Genomic DNA, 21,473 nt, shown 5'->3' with positions numbered 1-21,473 from the left:
ATACAAATAAAGCTGCCTTGCCTTGCCTTGCCTATTGTTGATTATATGGTAAAGAGAAGGGGAGCTGAGTCTGCATCTATACACCCTCCCTTTCCAGTCTAGGGGGATGCTGCAACTCATCACTCCCTAACTATAAGCTTTATCAAAAAGGAGAGTTTAAAGTTTACTGTTAAATGTGGTGATGGTGTCTGCCTCCCTAACCCAGACCGGAAGCTGATTCCAATGCAGAGAAGCTAATACAGGAGAAATATGAACATATCTAAGTTTTTGTCAGAACACGCGCTACAGCATTTGGGATCGGCTGTAGAGTCTTAAGGGACTTATTTGAAGATCCTGATAATAAAGAATGACAGTAGTCAAGTCTGGAAGGAACACATGCATGGACTAGTTTTTCAGCATCGTTTTAAGACAAGAAGTTCCTAATTTTGGCAATGTTACAAAGATGACAAAAGGCTGTTCTTGTGATTTGTTTTAGATGTGCGTCAAAGGATATATCCTGATAAAAAAATAACTCCTAGATTTCTGACAGTGGTGCTAGAGACCAGAGCAATGCCACATGACTTGGACCAACTTAGTGTGAGTCCTTTAATGCCAACCACATGTTCCAGTCTCTGTAACAGGATGGTAAGTTCAATAGTGTTGAATGCAGCACTAAGATCTAGTAAACAAGGACAGAGACAAGTCCATTGTCTGCAGCAGTTAAAAGGCCATTAGTAATATCACGAGTGCCATCTCTGTGCTATGATGCTTTCTAAATCCTGGCTAAAAGTCCTCAAGTAAACCATTGCTATGTAGAAAATCACATAACTGATTAGCAACAACCTTCTCAAGGATCTTGGAGAGAAAGAGAAGATCACAGATAGGTCTATAGTTTGCAAAGACCTCAGGGTCGAGGGAGGGTTTTTTCAGGAGAGGTTTTATCACAGCTACTTTAAATGACCGTGGTACCTAACCTGTTAATAGAGACATATTGATCATATCTAGTAATTGAGTGTTAACCACGGGTAACGCTTCTTTAAGGAGCCTCGTTGGAATGGGGTCTAAGAGACAGGTAGATGGCTAAGTTGAAGAAACCTTTGACAATAATTGACTTGTTATTCTTTCTAGTGCTACTGTGTTTAAAGGTAGAAATTGAGGGCAAACTCTAATTGTTATAATTTTATCATTAAAGAAGTTCATAAAGTCGTCACTACTCAGAGCTATAGGAATAGATAGCTCAATAGAGCTGTGACTATCTGTTACCCTGGCTGCAGTGTTGAAAAGAAACTTTGGGTTGTACTTATTTTCTTCTATTAGTGATGAGTAATAGTCTGATCTAGCATTTCTGAGGGCCTTCCTATACATTTCAGATTTGTCAAATCTAAATGAGATTCTTCCAGTTTGGTGGAACGCCATTTACTTTCAAGTTTTTGCAAGATTTGTTTCAATTTGTGAGTTTGGGAGTTATACCCAGGTGCTAGTTTTTTTTGCTACATCATCTTCTTTTTGAGAAGAGCAGCAGAGTCTTAAGTCGTCTGTAAGCAGGTTGTAGCACTATCTACAAATGTGTCAATTCAGGAGGGACTAAAGTTAACATAAATATTATATTTCTTTTATATTAAGAAACAGAATTTAATGAAACGCTTCTGGAATATCTTCCTTAAATTTAGCTAAATTTAGCACTGTCATCTAGTGTAGAAGGTTGTGTTTAATTTAGTATAGTCGGGTAGTAAGAATTCAAAGGTTATTAGAGAATTGTCTGATAATAAAGGATTCTGCGGAAATACTATTAAATCTTCAATTTTGATGCCATATGTCAGCACAAGGTCGAGTGTGTGGTTAAAACACTGCATGGCCTTACGTACACTCTGAATAATACCAATTGAAACTAGTAGTGAGTTAAAAGCAATGCTAAGGCTATAGTTGTCAACGTCCCCATGGATATTGAAATCACCTACAATAAGTACTTTGTCTGATTTAAGGACTATACCTGATAAAATTCAGAATTCAGATAAAAATTCAGAAGATGGTCCTTGAGTTCTGTAAATAACAACAAATATAATAGGTTGTAATGTGTCCATGATGGATGTTAAAGATTAAGAACAAGGTTTTTAAATGAGATACAATTTAGTTCATGTTTAGGATTAATTAACAAGCTTGAATCACTTCAATTTGGGGGGTGTGGCCACACACTGTGGAGAATGCAGTTTAAGGAAAAACCAAAACATACCAGCCAAACTGCAGGCGCCACAAAATGAGGAAATAAAACAAAAACACAGTCACACCTTCACCAGACAGTCACCAGGGCGCGACATCCATAGGTTGAAGGTTGTAGGGACTGGTTTGTTTAGGAAAGAGGAAGAGGTGGACATGAAAGCACCATCTTACACACACAGACAAAGTCTTTAGTCCAGGTTGCTGCCTCGTTGTGCAAGTGGAGAAGAATCTGAGTTTTTGGACTTAAGTTAAACTGGAAGTAATGGGAGCAACTTGGATCTCATGGAGAACGACTACAGTTGTCATCATTACTATACTACAAATCCGAGGTGGGCTGCATGCTATGCATTAAGATTTTAAGACTTCACTTGAATTAAAGTATTTATAATTTAAAAAAAAAACATGAGTATGCTAACACAGTAACTAACACAGCTTTTTGTGACTGACAGCTTTGATCAGTGTCAAAACAAAAGCTGTTACCGGTGTGGAAGGCCAGAGATTTGACTTCAGATGTGACTATAGAAAGGACCTGCAGTACAATACTAAGTATTTCTGCTATGACAATGATGACAAGGTGTCCACCAACCCCCTGGTAAGGACAGCAAAACATGACCAGTGTGAGACAAATGAACGTTTCTCTCTGCACGACAACCACAACGGAGCCTTCTTCATTGTCAGTGTGGACAAACTCATCTTGGAGGACAGCGGGACGTACCGGTGTGGGGTGTACATTACATCCCTCCCTGATGAGATCAGTTTCATAAAACTGAATGTTACCACAGGTACAGTATGACATCAGCAAAGGATCACTATGTCCTGAAAAATAAAATAATATAATCTGTTTTTTAGTTATTGCCTTATAGCATTAATAGGTAGCTTACAAGACAAATGCTGTATAGTTTCTGTCCACCTGGTGATTTCCATCTAAAAATGTCAGACCAGTTATATGAGAACTGAGTAGTTTTACTGTTCTCATACTTGTTCCTCTTTTCTGAACTTTCTATTGGTTTTTAAAGGTTAGTACAATTGCCCAAGTAGGTGCATGTACATTTTTGTAAACACATTTTTTTGCTGTCCTTTATCAGTAGCAAAGCCTCCAGAAAATCTATTGCAACACAGTAAGTAAGATCCAAACAATTGCACAATACATTAGATATTGCAGTATGTTCATTTCATTTTTTGTACCTAAATACTTTTTAATATTTATTATTTTTTCTTTAAAGTAAATGGATCCCCCATATTTCCCAAGGATGTCACAGTGGACAGTGAGTATTGTGTGTGCGTGTGTGTGTGTGTGTGTGTGTTCCTGACTTGGGTTATCTTGGGCTATCTTCATTGACACATTTAAAGGAACATGCCGACTTATTGGGACTTTAGCTTATTCACCGTGTTCCCCAGAGTTAGACAAGTCGATACATACCCTTCTCATCTCCCTGCGTGCTGTAACTCTGTCTGACGCCCCCAGCATTAGCTTAGCCTAGCAGAGATCCTGCAGGTAAATGGTTCCAACTAGCCTACCTCTCCCAACAAGTGACAAAATAACGCCAACATGTCCCTATTTAAATGTTGTGATTTGTATAGTATTTACAGGGTGTATAAAAAACAAGGTTGCATATTCTCAGGAAGACGAAGCAGTGCAACTTGGGTGGAGTGATTAGCGCAACACCGAAAAGCACAGTTACTTCCGTCAACAAAACTAATGTGAATAGCTAGCTAATAGCTTACAAGACTGGTGATCATGGCTGACTTTAAGGAATTGTCAGAGGATTTTTACTTGGTATCAAACCAAGACACAGAACCGTATATTTTTGAGCCAGAATACACAGACGAGGAGTTACAAATTTTGGAAGCTGATGGACAAAACGCCAAACAGACTGAGGTCTGGGGAAGAATCAGAACCAACACAAACTGGTTGTGTATATGTGGAACAGGCCAACCTATGCCGACAGAAAATGAGCAACTCTGAAAAAAATCCAAGCAAAATCTCTGCTCCCTGACCGGGCTTCTCAATTGCAGCGGGCAAATCACTCTGCCCAAGTACTGTAGTAGAAGTACCAGTGCTTCGCCTTTCTGAGAATATAGTTCCCAGTTAGTATTCGGTTAGAATATGGCTCATGTGACCTTGTTATATGTATACCCTGTGACTAAACAAATCACAACATGTAAATAGGGACATGGTGGCGTTATTTTGTCACACACTGGGAGAGGTAAGTTAGTTGGAGCCAGTTACCTGCAGGATCTTTGCTAGGCTAAGCTAACGCTGGGGGCGTAAGACAGAGTTACAGCACATACGGAGATGAGAAAGGTATGTATCAACTTATCTAAATCTGGGGGATACGGTGAATGAACTAAAGTCCCAATTAGTTGGGACTTTGAGACACATTAAATTTAAATAGGATACGCTAATGTCAGCTTGACCACAACCATGCATGATGAACACGGCTTTTTAATTTGAATAAAGTTTATTTTTGTCTTAATTAGTTTTATTGTTCTTACATGTTTGCTATTCATTGTTGTATTTGTATATGATCTTGTGTACTGTCACTGCTGCGAAACCAACTGCCCCTATGGGGACAAATACTAAACACTTAAGACCAGTTATTGGGGACTGTGTGTGTGTCCATCTGTTTTAATAGTGTTTCTATTTTATAGTGTGTCTGAGTGAATCCTCTGCAAGGTAAACATTAGTCATTGTTCTCTCCTGCAGAGCTCCACCTGCCGCTGTTTGTGACTGCAGTGATGTGTATTACAGCAATGCTGTTTATATGTATGTTCACACTTGGTCTTCTTCTGACTGTTAAACACCAAAGACCTGGCCCACGCCAGAATAGAGAGGTTAGTCCAAACATTTAGCTACAGTAGCTGGCTCACACAGCATGACTTTGGGGTTGGCAACGTCGGTTGATCAACCACTTTTGTTCTGACTGAATCGACTCAGTAACTACTGGGTGGATTGGCACGGATTGTAGTGCAAAATCATACATCATCAGGTCAAATTGTGTAATACTTTGGTTAATGACTAAATACTTGTAACGTTAATGACATTCCCAGGAGCAGTAGCTACGTGTAGACTTGGTGCTTTGTATTAATTAGCTAATGTTGAGCTGGATTTTCAGTTTATGCAATGAGTCAAGGCCTGCGTTCCATGACTTAGGTTTTAATGAGTGTCAGATGTCAACACAAGATACCTGCTGAACATCAACACATAGCATCCTGATACCATTTTGTTCAAAGCAACAATGTGCCTCAAATAAACAAAGCATGGCCTCACAGAATTGCTGGCATGGCTCCATATTTGTAGTTGTGTTTGTTGACTGTAAAGTACCACATTGTCTAGTTCCCAGTAACCAATTTGCATTTATTAAAGAATAATATGATCTTTCGTGCAAGAAGCAGTTCACTAACAGCAGGTTTCGGCTCATCCCACAGACATCATCTGACTACGAGACAATGATGCCTGTTGTCACAACTGAACCTGAACTCTGCTGCAACTTTTCGGCTCCAGACTGCGCTGATATCTCAGCTTTACCGGCGCCACCACCTGACCTCTGCTCCCACTTTACATCAAACCATCGGGATTCTACTGTCACTCTCGGCCTCGGTGAATATGTTGATGTGGATGGACCAAAGCACATCTGCCAGTACCAGCATCTGGATCCCAGCCGGTTGGAGGAGCACGTCTATCACAGCCTTCATGGAAACTGTGATCCTAAAGATGTACCTTTGGGAGTCAAAGAGCAGATTAACAGTTATACTGTTGAAGGATAGTTCATGGTTAATTGCAACCGATGGCAAGTTAACTTTGGTTTTCTTGTTGCCATGTGCCCGGTGAAATCTTTTTTTCATATATTTAATTGTAAATAGGAATAATGACCAAAACGACAAAAGTAAGACCCTGAAACCAAAATTATTCTTTACAGTGTGTATAATGATAATTCCAGAGGCTCAATACTCTTTTAGCCGGAGCTATTCTTTTATTGAGTGCAGTTTTTGGAAGTATATTCACAAAACTCTCGCGACAACATGCAAGACAATGGCAAAATCTCACTCATTCATTGTGTTACCGTAAAAGCCATAGTAATGAACAGGCACATAACGCATCATTATATGACACTGTGCATGGATGAAAGAAGGATCTGATGGGATGTTGGCCAATTTAAAAGTTTATAATAAAGGATCTTTAGCAATTCAATTAGTTATAGTGTTAATCAGTGCTGTGTTTTATTTCTTTAGGATAATGCACCAAAAGCATGACTCTTAACTCAAGCTGTAGGAACTGCATGTAGGAACCACTGTTTCACTCTGCTTTCATATATATTTTACCAAAATAAACAAAGTGATAATATCTGACGTTTTCCTTCTGTGAATTATTTACTCGCCTAATTAATCTTAAACATTATGTGACAGGCAAGAGATGGGAGCGTTGTTTCCCTGCTTCTCACAGGGTTTATTTGGTTTGGTGGGCAGATTTAGACAGAAGAAGCCGGCTAAACATAGGAAGCGCAACAACAAAGAGGAACCTACGACAAGTCATTAATTTGGGTAAAATTACAAAGACGTGTAATCACGGTGAGATGAAAAAAGGCAACGGATAGTGACAGACCTATAACTCATTTGACCAGCATTAAGATGATTTCCCTCATGTTGGTCTTTCTTCTGCGAGGTAAGTTTACAGAAATTCATTCTTCTGGCCATCTTTCTCTCTTCCTCTATTTGAATTTTCAGTGTCTTTGTGGTTGTAAGTTTTTTTCAGTTGGGCGTTTTGTTCTTGATTTTGACTCCCAGTAATTCCTTGCTGTTGTTTTTGAGCCTCTACCGTAATATGTGTTGACTTTTAAAACACTTGTAAACACTCACCCATACCCAGAGGGGCTCGTGAAAGGATTGCTAAGGTTAGAAAATACAAAACTAAGCAAACTACCCTTCTTTAATAGTTCCTTTTTTCTTGTGAATACTGCAAAGTCTGACCTCTTTAGGCTTTTTTTGTATTTAAATGTAACAAAACAAACTTCCTACAACACAAAGACACACAGTATGCAACCTGTGTTGGGTGAAAAAGCAAAAGGGTCAGAAGCTGTAAAAGTTTTGCAACCACTGCTTTGAATAACAGGATACGTCTAGCTGGTTGGTAATTTACAATGTAACTGGTGAGGTTGCAACTGGATGCAAAAAGCATAACAATCTGAACTTTACTGCTGACTGTGTTTTGTAGGGTCATGGGAGACTGAAGCTATGTCCATAACAGGAGTTTTGGGGAGTCACGTCACAATAAAGTGCTCTCACTCCAACGCATTTGACAATGTCAAATATTTCTGCAACGGAGCGTGTAAAAATGAAGACGTCCTAATAAGTAGCAGAACAAATAACGATTTAAACAAAAAATACAGTATTGAAGATGAAGGAAACACATTCTACGTGACCATCTCTCATCTTAAACAAGATGACTCAGGAATCTACTGGTGTGGAATAGAGAGAATTGGCTTGGACACATACAGTCAAGTTTTCCTCACAGTCATAAACGGTGAGTTGATTTTATATAGAAAGCTTTCTATGACATTGTTGTTATTCATCACTTGAAAGATAAACACATTTGTTCTATTTCCTTTGTCATGGACAAAATGTCAAAACACTGTCTGAAACTGATCTTCTCTTTTTTTGCAACAGACAGGAAATAGATAATCCACTAACACACCAGATCCATGTGACTGAGAGACAAAAAACAACATTAACACAATTCTTTCTTTTTTCTTTCAGAAAACCCAAATGACCCTCAATCAAATGCTCCATCCTCTAGTAAGCAACTGTCTTGTTCTGTGTATGTGAGAGACAAAGCACTGAGTGAACATCATTACTGAGACATGATTTTGTCCTTTTTTTCAGAGAAGCCTTTGTACATTGGAGCAGGTCTCGGTGTGGTGCTGCTGGCTCTCGCAATGGTCCTTCTAACATTCCTCAGACATCGCAACAGAGACATCAGCTCAAATTATGGTATAAAATAAAACACTTATATAATACTATTTTCAGATTATGATGGCAGTTTGAAACACCCACGATAGAAAACAGATTCACCTAAACATCTATCCCAAACAACCTAATGACCTATCGGTACCCCTGCCTGGACACTTTTACAAGTTAGAAATCACCTAATGATGAGCTAGCAATGGTCTAGAATAGTGGTTCCCAAAGTGGGGTCCAGGGCCCCCGAGGGGTTCTTTAGGAGGTTCCAGAGGGTATCCAGCAAAAAGGGGACTAATTTGTTTCCCCATAATTCCACCTATAAGTAACTGTCGGTAGATGACAGAATGTATGACTATTTTGGTCACGGGTTTCGTACACTTTCTATGATGAAACATCTAAAAGCAAAACTACTATCAAATGGGGGCCTCGGAGACAAGACCCTATCAAAGGTACATGGTCTAATTTGTGTCAGTTTAGGGGTCCTTTGCAGGAAGTTTTGGAAAACTGGTTTAGAACACTCTAACATACAAACAACCTAAAACAGTCCTGGGATCCATAGCAATCACTTCCACCTAGAAACACAAAAGCAATCACAAACAACCCATGATTTTATTATACCTACTTTGTAGGCAACCAGCTAGCAGCAAGAAGGACACAGTTTTTCATTTTGTAAAATTCCATATTGTAATTTTACTACTTCTGTCTATTCTGCAAACTTGTCTTTCCTGAAAGATATCTCAGTTCGCTTATGTTCTCCCTGGTGGTTTCATACAAAAATGGGCAGCATTTATTTATTTTTTTATTATTTCTATTTGCTGCTTTTAATGCAACATCATGGCACCACAATTATTGATTGCTTTATAGGAAGTGAAAGCAAAACACTTGGTTTTAATTTCAAAGGGATCTAAAACTTTGTCTTGTATCATCACTCACCATACAGGAAAGGACCAAGACACAATATGTGCAACACCATCCAGTCAGAAACTAAATGTAAACCATGAAACTACTTCCTCTTCAACAGCCAATGAGGATCAAGCAACAGACAGCAAGGCTAACAGCATCTTCTACTTGTCGACTGTTCAGCACCGAGATACCAGCAGAGATCACTCAGATAATATTTATTCCAATGTCATTGTTTCATCAGAGTCTCAGATCCAACCAGAAGGTCTCTCTTACGCCACTGTTTGCTTCAAAAAACACACCGACTCCAGCACTGTCACACCTGTGGTTACATGCTCCACTATTCAACACAGAGCAACGGATGAATCAACAGTCTATTGCAACGTATGACCTCAGTGCTGACCACCTTCACTGTAATGTGCAGTATCTTCCTTTGCTGCATTGTTAGATTAGATTGTGAATTGATAATTTAAATAATTCTGTTCAATTTGATGTATTTTTGTAACATTTAGATATAATAAGAAATATTTAGATAAGTCCTCTCAAACTAATGTATGAATAATAATCATATTCAGTAGATTATACATTTTAACCTGATGAAACAAAGTCAATATATACATTTATTTAACGTATGTTTTTGTATTTTTGTGAGCATCTGTTTGTAGAGTTGGTGATGTGGGATCCGAGCAGTGTAGTTAAACACTATCTTTAAACAAAGAGATCCCAGAGCATGTGACGTCTGAGACGAAGGACACCACATGGCTCCCATGCTCTCTGAGCACCCTTTCAAACAAAGAGAATGAGGCATCCAGGCCAACTAGACTAAAAGTCACACCTCCATGAGAAAAATGTCCGGAGATATTTAAAACTACAGAAGTTGTGGTCCACGCCTACATTTTACCTGTGTGAACACTGGTTTCCTATTGGCCGGATTCCCTGAACGCAGCAGGGACTCTGACCAGGTGACCTAAGGGATAAAAATCCCTGTAACCCACTTACTATTGTCACTCACTGCAACACCTTGAGTTGCTAAAGAAGACAAACCATTGCTATCCATTGCATCCGTGCTAAACTGGAAGCACAGCCAAATGTTTGTAGCCTACTTTGATTAAATAGTTTCATTTTCCTGATGAATTTTGGTGTTCTTGTAGCTCTACAAGAAATCAGACAACGTGGACAACACTTCTCTTATCAAGTCAACTGAACTGGTTCTTCACGGCCTTTGAAGAGAAACCACCTTTACCGTAAACCCCTCACAAGTGAGACGGATCCGTTTTGTTTACCGTGGAGCATCTTTGGACCTAACAAACGAAAACACACACTGGGCAGAGACATGTAGGTCTGTGTTATTAATGCTATTTATTGCTGCTATTGCTGCAACTTGTTACCACAATGAATGTGTAAAAAATGATTTACTGTACAAGCGAGATAATGAACCTTCCCTTTGTCATTCGAACCCCATGTTGTTGTTTTTTTATTACCTTTTTCTAAATTAATTTATGCTGGAAATATCTTTATTTAAAGGAAAACATAGATTACGATCCAAATATAAAAACATTATGGAATATATTGCAACAATAGGCTCTCAGGCATTCTGTATTGCTTCCATCCATTTATTCTCCTGTAGATCAACTTGTCTCGTTATATCTGGGTCAGCCCACACCTGGGCATCATTTCTTCTTCCCTCTTTTGTGTCTTTTGTAGTGGAAGTAACCTCCTTAAATATGACAATTATTCACCTGAATGATACATGAATTAATTTTAATTTATTAACAAACCCCTGGACTGTAATAGTTTAGATGTGTTTGAGCAAGATTTCTGCTCATGTTCAAAACTTTGTGCACATTCAAAATATATCTGTGTTCTTTGAGATTTACAATAGGCTATTACAAGAATAAAGTCACAATTTTTCGGTAGATAATCCACCTCCACCATTGCTGTGCTGTGAAATATGTGATCGCTCTGCTGATATGGTAGATCTTAGACCTCCACCTACCATATGAATACGGCTATAGTCCAGTGTTACATATATGTTAAAGAAAGAATATTCGGGTAACGTTCTCTAAAGGTTGCCATTTCAGGATAACATTAGGGGAACGTTCTGAAAACGTGTGATGTAACAAGAAAACTTCCCGATCAACCAAAACACAACCAAACCTAACCTTCAGGGAACGTTCCTGCAACCAAAACCGAACGTTTATGACAGACACAGCGTGCACTGTTTGAGATGCTGGTCTCTGTATGAGACAGTTTAGGGGAGTAGCTGTAGCCTACGCTGCTCTGCATCGGAGTTGGAAACCCCAAACTACGGCAGAAATAGGGACCCATGCATCTGCAGCAGCATGCCCACAGCAGGTTTGTCCATTACAAACCTGAAGATGCGCAGACCACGGGAGGCGTGCTGCAGCAGTGGTCCAAGCCGCTGCTCGTCTCTATTTTTACAGCAAGAGTGGACACTAAGCGACAGGTCTGCTTCAGAGCTCCGTGTGTTTGAGTCTGACCCATAGGCTGGAAACTTCACGTCACGAGAATTTCAAACTAAATCATCGTTAGTTCTAAGTTGAAGTTTTCCCCCAGTTAGGGAGTGATTGACAATAATCATCAATTCAATCTAATAATCAGGTTGACAAGCAAACGTGTGGCTGAGGGGACGCCCTAGGATGATTATGTTCAATAAACATGTTTTATTTTTTTTATTATACTAATTCTATTACTAATGGGAAGTAGACTCAAGAGCTACACGGCACCCCAAACACATTTGACGCCCTAGGCAACCGCCGGCCCTGCTACAAGGGGCAGAGTAATAGAAATCCCCCCGTAAGACAACTTCTCAGCCGCCTGCCACAACGTCAAGTTAGGTCAGGGTCCTTGGTGAAGAAGAAGATTGGTTTTTATCACTTCCTTGAAAATCAAGATTCCAAGTGTCTTTCTTTCTCTAAAGTGTGATTTTCTGTCCTCTTTACACACTAACCTAACACACATACACGTACACAGATTAGCTTCCGGACACCCCATGGTCACACTTGCAACCAAGTTTCACTACCCGCCATTTTGGGGTTAAATAACATGATTGTGTAATTCCTTGAGTGGCTATTTTGTGCCTTGTGCTTTTACTAAAGGGCCTCAAATCTCAAGGTGTTTCATGCGCCATCTTGATCTTACATGGCCCACGTGATCTCGTCATCTGCCCCTCTCTCCCTCTTCCCTACATGTTTACACACACATATACACACCACATGCTTGCTTGTTTTGCCTGTGTTGTAGGTTTATTGATGATTGATGTATTAACAGATGGTTGAACAGGCCAGGGCTCGAATTCCCCCCACACACACTCACACAGATCACATAGGAACTGAGAAGGGGGAAGTAAGATAAAGAAGAGGTCACAATGGACACACGTTTTATGCGTAACCTCAAGACTTCCTGGCTCACTGTACGGCTCCAGTAGTGTTTCTTGTAAGGTTAAAAGCCTTAGATTAAATTTAGACTTAGAGAAGTGAGAGTTGGTAAGGGACAGAGAAACCAGTAGACCCTGAGGGAAAACGAAAGGGGATAGAGAATTTAACAAAGATCGCAATGAGGAAAAGGCTTCTTCTTAGCGTCTGGGTTTTCTCTGGTAATTACTTAAAACAACAGTCTCCATACAGTGTTGATAACCTTAATTAAATTGCTGATAAATAAATGTGTATTTTAAATATTAATTGTTGAATGTCACTGAAGACATCCAGTTGTGTGACTTGAAGTGATTTAAAGGAAAAAGACAATTTTTTCAGCACAACGGCCATAACAAAAAAGTAACCTTCAAAAATAAATATTCTACTGTGTTTATTTTTATTTTGAAGCATTCAGATGCCACCACTCAAAGATATACTTTTCAGCACAGGAGGGAGCACTCTGCCCATATGACACTGATAATGACAACTATCCTAATTATTTCTCTAATGGTGACCATGGCACAAAAGTATTCTCATTAAAATCACTGACAAATTGTGCAACGAATTTTCTTACATTGTGTTCAGGAATGTCCATTTTTAGATTTATAGAATGATTCATAGACTCCATACTCCATACGTATTTTTTGAGATACCTTGCCTGTTTCTGCATGACTCTTTTTGTTGTAAGCTTGGTGTGATCTGCGTCTCCTCTGCATTTGCGTCCAAGCCTTGCCACTCCCGTAACATAAAAAAATATTTCCTGTTTTCATGTGGTGGTTTCTTTCACTCAGTGACAGAGAGAGACAGAGAGTGGTAGTGGTACAAGACTGGGGGTCACACCCCCTCCAGATGTGCAAACAGCTAATATGTCACACACAACAATTTATTCAGAAAAAATGTTAGGTGCATTGTAGTAGAATTCCAAAGAATGTGTTGTTTTTGTTGGGGATTAGCCGAGTTTTAGCCAACTTTTAAAAGGAGAAAATAAATTCAAAGCAATTTCCTATCAAAAACATTCTTGGTAATGATGCCATCTTACACATTTATAATATTTCGTTTTAACATACTTTTTACCCACGGTTTTAATTCATCAGGGTTGGTTTTAAATGTGTGCAGCATATGCCACCTGTTTTACTTTTAGGAATTTGTGTTTGGTAGGTTTTAAAAAGGTCAAGTTTATGCTTGATTCTCAATCATTAAATATAATTCACACGTTTATAGTTTATTTTTGTACACGTATGTGTAATGTCACGCACAAATGAGCAGTTGCGATAAATTAAAAGGCACTTTGAATTTTTATGAACATTTTTGTCAAGTAAAACTCAACATGTAAACAGAAAAGAGATATATAACTTTAGGCCACACTCTTTATTCATTGTTTGATCTTCTCACACCATCTGTTTTGAACATGTGATGTGTTTATGTGGTATTTCCCTTTGCTCTAGTGTTACCACCACTGGCAGGAAAGGGACTGTACTTGGTTGTGGCTGCTGCAGCACCACTGATCTGTCCGTTGGTAATTGTGTTCTCAAAGGCCCTGACACACTAACCCGATAATTGGCCGGCGAACACTCTGGGGAGGTTGGTGACTCAAGTCTGTTTTTGTCTGATTTGGTGTGTTCCATGCCGTCATCCATCAAAGGGGCCGGCCGCTTTCCTTTTGGCCGACATGACTTGCTCAGTTGGATGGCGGGTACTCCCGGCAGTTGGACTAAGATGACCGATCTGATTGGTGTAGTGCTAACCCAGAAATGATGAGTGGGACGAGTGTGACTAGTGTCTCTCAAAATCTAACAAAAAATCTTTTAAACTGACCTTTGGCAATCTGAAATAAAGACAGATTCAGCAACTACACGTTACCTGTTTAAAATGTTTTCAGAAACACGTTTTGGTGAACTATTTTAGTAAAATATGAGATTGTATTCTGAACGAGCCGCCATGACAGTCTGACTTTGAATTTCTGGAGAAACCAGACCCACGTGACATGTTCCTCCAATCAGCTGCTGGACCCTCTGACCCTTTACGCCACCATCAGACACCCAAAAACATGGTTTCTGCTAGAGTACTATTGTTGTTTTATAGACTCATTTGTTTGTGTTTATTAGCGTGTCGAATATTCATCCATGGAGTTTGATAGTAAGAACATGTTCTGTTATTGATTCACTGAATTATTTCATCACTTGCACCCCCGACACCGTCAGACAACCGCCCACCAACTGTCTGAGGTATCTGCCTAAAAGGAAGTTTTCCTCAACACTAAATGCTTGCTTTTGGGGAAATTATTGGAATAGTTGGGTCTTTGTAGATTATAGAATGTGATCTATCTGTAAATTGTCTTGAGATAACTCTTATAATATGATAAGATACTGTGAATAAAATTCAATTGAATTGTTTCCACGTGAAGAATTATTTAATTTTCTTAATTTAAACTATTCTATCATGTTACAGCTGTGCCACACTCTTTCTCCAATACACCTATTCACCTTTACCAAGCTTTACCTCCTGTTTAAAAAGTCTGATTGAAGAGTTCATTTAAAAAAAGAGACATTCTTAAAATGAATAAACCAACATTAGCTTCCTGGGGTGCACAAAAAAGTGCACAATTTCGGAAAATAAATAAAAACGGAGATATCTGTTTTTGCAAATTAATCATTTCATTCATTCTCGAACTTTAGTATTTTCCACAGTTGTACAAGATTTGTTTCTGTTTGTTTTCTTAAAAGAAAAAATAAATAAATACACATATATATATATATATATACATATATATATATATATATATATATATATATATATATATATATATATATACATATATATATCCCATAAGAAATTAGGCAGAGTAAAAATTTGATACAAGAATGTATATTTTTGCAAGTCCACTTTGATGGATGTTTGGGCTGAAAAGTGTCAAATTTTATGATGTAACAGCAGCCACTGTGGCTACAAGTGACATTTACAGGATATTGGTAAATAATAAACCTTTAACAAAATCATGTCCACAAAGAGACTCAGTATTGTCAATACCACAGTTAAATAATCAATCTATCTGAAGTCTACTAACATTTGCTAACCAGAGCAACCATAAGCTGATGTTGATACCAGACTAAGTAAGGCTTACGCAGCAGAACACCTGTGTGTTTTGAACTGAATAAAGGTTTGTTTTATTGATGTTTTATTGATTTTTGTGACATTTCACGTTTCATTTTTATAATGAATAAATGACGTGTTAAATTTGTGCTCTAAATTTTATTTCATTAAAGGTTATTTGAACCATCTACAGTATGTGGTAACATTCTCACAATACAAATATGTTGGTCATGTAAGCCACACATCTCAACAATGAATAATGATGTGGCTTTAGAGGTTGACTGACTTCATCTGGAGGCCTCCCAGGGGAAGCTGTGAGACAAAGATACTGTGTGAAGTGAATCCAAACATGCAGGCATCTTGCGCATGTTTAGATTCAGTGTCACTTACACTATTTGAGGACATTATCTCTAATGTTCATCATGAATAAAACCATGAATCTGCTTAGAAATCACAGAAAAAAGGATGCTCCTTAAAAGTCCAAAACTTAATATGGATACATTGCAAACAATACCTGCTAAAAACTAATTCTGCATATTTTTAATTGTGCCAATTTGCCAAAACGTACACAATGATATTCTGAAAGATGGGGCTTATGTAGTAGGTTTTAATACAATTTAATTGTAAACTTCTTATTATTTTATGATACTTTTTATTTTTTAAGATTTAACACATTTAACGATTTTATTGACTTTACCAAAGATATGAACCATCGGATTAATGTTATTAACAGGTGAGTTTTTAATCACTCACAGCCTTGACTTACACAGCCGTGGACATATAATCATGAAACACATCCTGTGCTACTGCACAATGAAGACCTCTAAAAATTACTTTTCATATAAACGTAACAAACGCCAACGTTATACACAATCAAGAAAGTGAGGTCTGCATGTGGATAATGTGGTTAATTAAAAGTGAAAAGGTTCATTCTTTACTTCCTGTTTTGTCTGTCTGTCTTGCACATCTTGGGGCATGTGTCCCTCTGCCATGTGGCAATTTAAAAATAACTCAACATATCCTGGTAGTTTTAACCTACCTATTAGGAAAAAATGTATATCCATTTAAAAAGCCATTTTAATTGGCTAAGACTTAAAAATAGGTGATGTCAATCACTACGGAGCCTGTGTCTGAATAGATTGGATTAGATATTAGATTATTGTTAACAGTAATATGAGTTTTACACATTGTCATATGTTTCACTAGCAATGAAGCGAAAAGCATGAGTAAAAAAAAGGAAAGCTCGCTATAAAAGCACTTTTTAGAAATAGGACATAATTTAGGTTTTTAATTTTAGCTTCAAGTAAGTTTTGAATGTTCCATTGCACTGTTATCCCTCCTTCTGAAAATAATACAAGTATCTGATCGTCACATACTGTATTAGGTAGATATAAATATACATATCAGGTATTATAATTATTTTGATTTAAAGATAAGAGGGACATTGTGGACATTTTTCTCTGAGTCCATTTGTTTTTTGTTTTGTTTTTACATCTAAACAGAAATAGATCATGAGATACAGAGGGTGGAGAATTGCACGGTATATGAGTCAGCACCGTTACTTTCTCCCTACCTCTCTATCTTTCTTTCGGTTCTGCCTTTCTCTCTCTTTTTTATTCTCTCTGCATAACACATTGTACATTCTCATTTTAAAATGCAAATGTTTTAAGTTATGTGTTAGAAAGGAGAAGCTGGCACACTCTTACAGTATATTTGCGGAGATACAGAAGGTGTGGCAGTAGTCCTGACTGATGTCTTGACGAAAAACTGCAAAGGAAGTTAGTTTATTATTTGATAAAGTGGGAATTAAATCTTAGTCAGCTCGAAATATCAGGACTGAGACAATGAGAATGTCACTCAAAGTAATTTACTTAATGACAGGTAATTATACTATTCTTCTGTTTTTCTTTGATGAGTGTGAGACGTATTTTGGGAAACAACCTGTTGACTGTGTTGTAATGGCCTAATTTGCGATTTTTACAACAGCTAGTGTGAGTTTACTGTCTGTGACAGGAAACAAGGGAGGACCTGACAACATAAACTGTAAGTAAAATGTAATATTCAATTTAGCAAAGATGTAAAGCATTACTCAAAATACTTTGCAGAGAGGTGCTTGCTTTTTTTCATGTCAAATTTGAATTACGCCTAGAAAGTCATGCACATGGCAGCTCCAGCACCAGACATGGAAAGTACATTTGTTTAAGTACTGTAGTGGAGTACAATTTTGAGATACTTTTACTTAACTTGAGGCTTTTTAAAAAACATTTCTATCAGTATTTTGGACTACTTTATACTACTTTATGACGCAGTGGAGAAATGTACACTTATCTCCACATTTAGCTACATGAATGAATCTTATGAGTTGTAACATTTGAGTCATTATATATAAAACTATCAAGCTGTATAGCGTAAACTCTATAGTGAATAAAATTAGCTCCACCGTAACAAACTGCAACAGTGTCATTCTGCTTATTAGTGTGCTAGTCATATTGCACACACTATTTTTTTCAGCACAAGGAAAATATTGAGTATTATTGTTGTTTACAAACTAAAAATGTAATGCCAAGTTTTCAGAGGCTTTCATACAATTTAATAATTGAACATACAGCCCTCACAGGCAGCCATATTACATACTACATTTCATTTGATACTTTATACATTATATTTCACAAAACATAAGTAAGACATTGAATGCATGCCCCTAATTTGTTATGGGGTGAGTAAAATGGAACACTTTGTCCACTTCTTACAAAAGAAAGAGTATGTGTGCACTGACCAGAAAACTGTGTGTTGTGGACAGAATTTTGTTGGACAAGAACATTCAAGTATTGGAATGTGTGACAATTAAAGCTACACAAACATATGCTGCATTACTGAGTGAAAAGGTCAGCCTTCTGTTTCAACTCACTGGCAGGTAACAAACCCCCTGTGATCCTGAAGGCACGTCATGGAGAATCTGCTACCATCAACTGCCAGTATCCAAGAACAGAGGAAAGCAACATCAAACACTTCTGCAGAGATGATAAAAACTTTCATTGCAAAAATCTGATTTCAACTCACATTTCAAATCACACAATACTAGACAGGTTTTCTCTGATAGATGACAAACAGCAAGGAGTCTACACTGTGATCATTTCCACACTGACCCAAAAGGATGGTGGAAGTTACCGGTGTGTTGTGGAAAGAGATGACAGTTCCACTACATGTTTAACTAAGATCCACCTGCATATTTTGAGTGAGTATTTTATAAGTACATTTTGATTCAAATTTAATGAATAAGTTGAATGCAGAAATTTATCCACCACTGAAAATTTTGAACTAAACATAATCAAGGAAAGTGTTATAATAACAGCGATGAAGAACAGAGGAGTTGGAACAAAGAAAAGATAAACACAGAATTGGGACATTAATGGAGAAAAGCTATTACGGTTTTTTACAATCACCCTGGCATTAATTTCAGAACCTTGACATAATTTTTCAAAACTCGAGACACAAAACTCACAACCATTGATCGAAATGCACATTTTCAAGATACGGAGATATAATGTCACCAATTAGCGAGAATTATCTATGGATGTAGTATTTCATCATCATTGTATCATTGTGTAGTTTCATCTAGTACCATAATGAAATATGTATCACCTATTTTGTACTGCAATATTTAATGACTGTATGAACAATGACACAGTGAAACTATGGGTAGCTTGTGTGTGGGTTATCTAAAGTAACGTTTCATTGGTATTTCACAATAAATTAGTTTTTTGAACCAATGATTGTGGAAGTACAAGATTTCTTTAAAAATATGAATGCACAATGCAATGTTTTGAACATTGGACAGCCTGTGTTACAAGTGATGACCGTTTTGAGTTTTGTGTCTAGAGTTTGCAAAAAGGACATCAAGGTTCTGAAATCAGAAGCCAAAACATTGTAACAAACTGTATTGACAGCCGCTACATTTGGCAGAGAAACTGCTACTTATACCTTTAAGAACTGCGTATTGTGCTTATTAAGTGATACTGTGAAGAACTGCTGCATGCCCTTGTCCATGAGTTTTCCCATGTATTGTACTGCATCTGTAATATTTGTGTCCCTGTACCATTTTTCTTCATGTGGACATAAATAAATGTTTATGTGTATGTATGTGTGTGTGTGTGTGTGTCTGACTGTTTTGCATGCAGTAATTTCATAATTTCACTTATGCCTTTCATCACATCTCTAGCTTTCTGGCTTTTTACCTTTTCAACAGATGAAACACACAAAACCAGAGAAGTACTACAAAAAGAAGACAACAAAGAGAATAATGACAAGCAAAACAGCCCTCCAGGTGGCCACTTTGATTACCGCTAACAAACAGATACACTTCATATCTCTGTAAATTGGGCCAACACTCCTACTGCACAAACAAAGAGTGAAATAACATCTGCTTATGACATGAATCCTGAGGACAATATAACTCTGTTGATAGGATGTTTCCTCTAACAACTTTAACTGTTGTCTCTTGGTTGCAGAATGGATTGCCCCTGTGGTCGCTGCGTCAGTGTGTCTGGTATTGATACTGATACTTGTGATTGTTGTTGTACTGTGCAGACACAACCTCCCCTGGACACAAGGTGAGGGATGGAAACTTGGCATAGAACGTGCAAACCCAATCCATTCACACACATACAGTATACATTTGTAGTTGTATAAACATTCTTCTTGTCTTGAATTCTTATTTCATTATCAAAATGATTGGTAGTCTGTCAAAATCATGTTAATACACTGTGTATTTACTTACAAAACAGATCCTTTTATTTTAATGCTAAATGAGAGACAAACAAAAATGAAAGCTTACATGCACATGATTTTGTCTGTAATGAAAACTTTGAATGAAGATAATATAGCTTGTTGTTTCCATCTATTCAAATGTTTTTCAGCTTGTTCTGCTGCAGGGGGATCATTAGAGCGGAGGATGAACGCTGCTGAACATACCACAGAGGTGTGTGTGTGTGTGTGTGTGTGTGTGTGTGTGTGTTTTTATGATTTTGCATATGAATACAATAGCTGCTACTGTGCACCCTTTCTTGCTCTGAGTACAGCAGCAGCTACACTGCACCCTTACTTGCTTTGCAGGAAAATCATGGAGATAACCACTTTGACGAGATACAGATGGGGAACCAGCAGGCAAGCTCAGGAGAAGCACTGCGGCCCGTTTATGCCACTGTCAACCTTCCAGCGGACCAGCTCCACTATGCCAGCGTCAATTTCAAGAAGGACTCTGTTGGTGTCTCGACGGATAGTAATGCACTCCCTGAAACAAATAAAATCTCCTCTAACAGCACGTCTAAGGGTGGCACCCATCCACCAGCAGCAGAGCAGACTCTCTATTCTACAGTCACAAAGCCTGGGGAACCATGAGGTAGAAAGTCTTTTACCTGTTGATGTCAACGAGACAGTTTTTGAAATTTGTTCTATGTACATAAAGTCCATAAAGCAACAATATAAAAATATAGAAAAGGAGATTCTGCAACATTTTAGAATAATTGACCCAAGCATATGACACAATGTAGCATTTACCGGTTAGCTAGTTAGCATCTAGTATTGCTGTGTTTGTGACATATGTAAATGTTGATGTAAATGTGCTCTAAATATAATGATTACACTCTTGTCTGACAACTGGCCTACTGCTGTTGTGTTTTTTTGTTGTGTCTCCCTCCTTTCCGTATTTATTTTTGAGTGAAACATTGATCGCAAGGGAGGATTGTGGAAAAGGTGCACTGTGCCTTCTTTGGTGTGTGTAGTGTACTTTCCCATATGTTGTCATCTGGACCACCGCTTTGCACTTTTGATTGGCTGTTAAAATAAAAAAATGGATAACTGAAAAAGATTACCGCTGTCTCTGGCTCATTCTCAGTA

The 21,473-nt window shown here is 37.9% G+C and overlaps 2 protein-coding genes and 1 long non-coding RNA gene across 5 annotated transcripts; all 3 read left to right on the top strand.

Annotated features, from left to right (window-relative positions):
* Window positions 1–2,309: 2,309 nt before the first annotated feature.
* LOC117959303 lies at window positions 2,310–6,293 on the top strand. Of its 2 annotated transcripts, XM_034896359.1 has the most exons (6): window positions 2,310–2,525; window positions 2,646–2,978; window positions 3,282–3,314; window positions 3,420–3,461; window positions 4,904–5,031; window positions 5,626–6,293. In XM_034896359.1, the coding sequence occupies exons 1-6, from the start codon at window positions 2,459–2,461 to the stop codon at window positions 5,962–5,964; spliced, it is 942 nt and encodes a 313-aa protein (XP_034752250.1). In that variant the 5' UTR covers window positions 2,310–2,458; the 3' UTR covers window positions 5,965–6,293. The 2 variants fall into 2 exon arrangements, with proteins under 2 accessions (XP_034752250.1, XP_034752258.1); XM_034896367.1 differs by lacking the exon at window positions 3,282–3,314 and having other exon boundaries at window positions 5,626–6,291.
* Window positions 6,294–6,658: 365 nt separating this feature from the next.
* On the top strand, window positions 6,659–9,669 carry LOC117959378. The gene is made up of 5 exons (XM_034896484.1): window positions 6,659–6,859; window positions 7,409–7,717; window positions 7,951–7,989; window positions 8,077–8,184; window positions 9,095–9,669. Exons 1-5 carry the CDS (start codon window positions 6,826–6,828, stop codon window positions 9,442–9,444), a joined length of 840 nt encoding a protein of 279 aa, XP_034752375.1. The 5' UTR covers window positions 6,659–6,825; the 3' UTR covers window positions 9,445–9,669.
* A 7,482-nt stretch (window positions 9,670–17,151) lies between these two features.
* LOC117959626 lies at window positions 17,152–20,586 on the top strand. Of its 2 annotated transcripts, none has more exons than XR_004659979.1 (4): window positions 17,152–17,459; window positions 17,565–17,621; window positions 20,087–20,188; window positions 20,510–20,586. It is a non-coding gene; the product is annotated as an uncharacterized LOC117959626 (long non-coding RNA). The 2 variants fall into 2 exon arrangements; XR_004659978.1 differs by having other exon boundaries at window positions 20,495–20,586.
* Window positions 20,587–21,473: the final 887 nt, after the last annotated feature.

The sequence above is a fragment of the Etheostoma cragini genome, chromosome 2 (assembly GCF_013103735.1).
Source record: "Etheostoma cragini isolate CJK2018 chromosome 2, CSU_Ecrag_1.0, whole genome shotgun sequence".
NCBI lineage: Eukaryota > Metazoa > Chordata > Actinopteri > Perciformes > Percidae > Etheostoma > Etheostoma cragini.
This window is presented reverse-complemented; position numbering and strand designations above follow the sequence as displayed.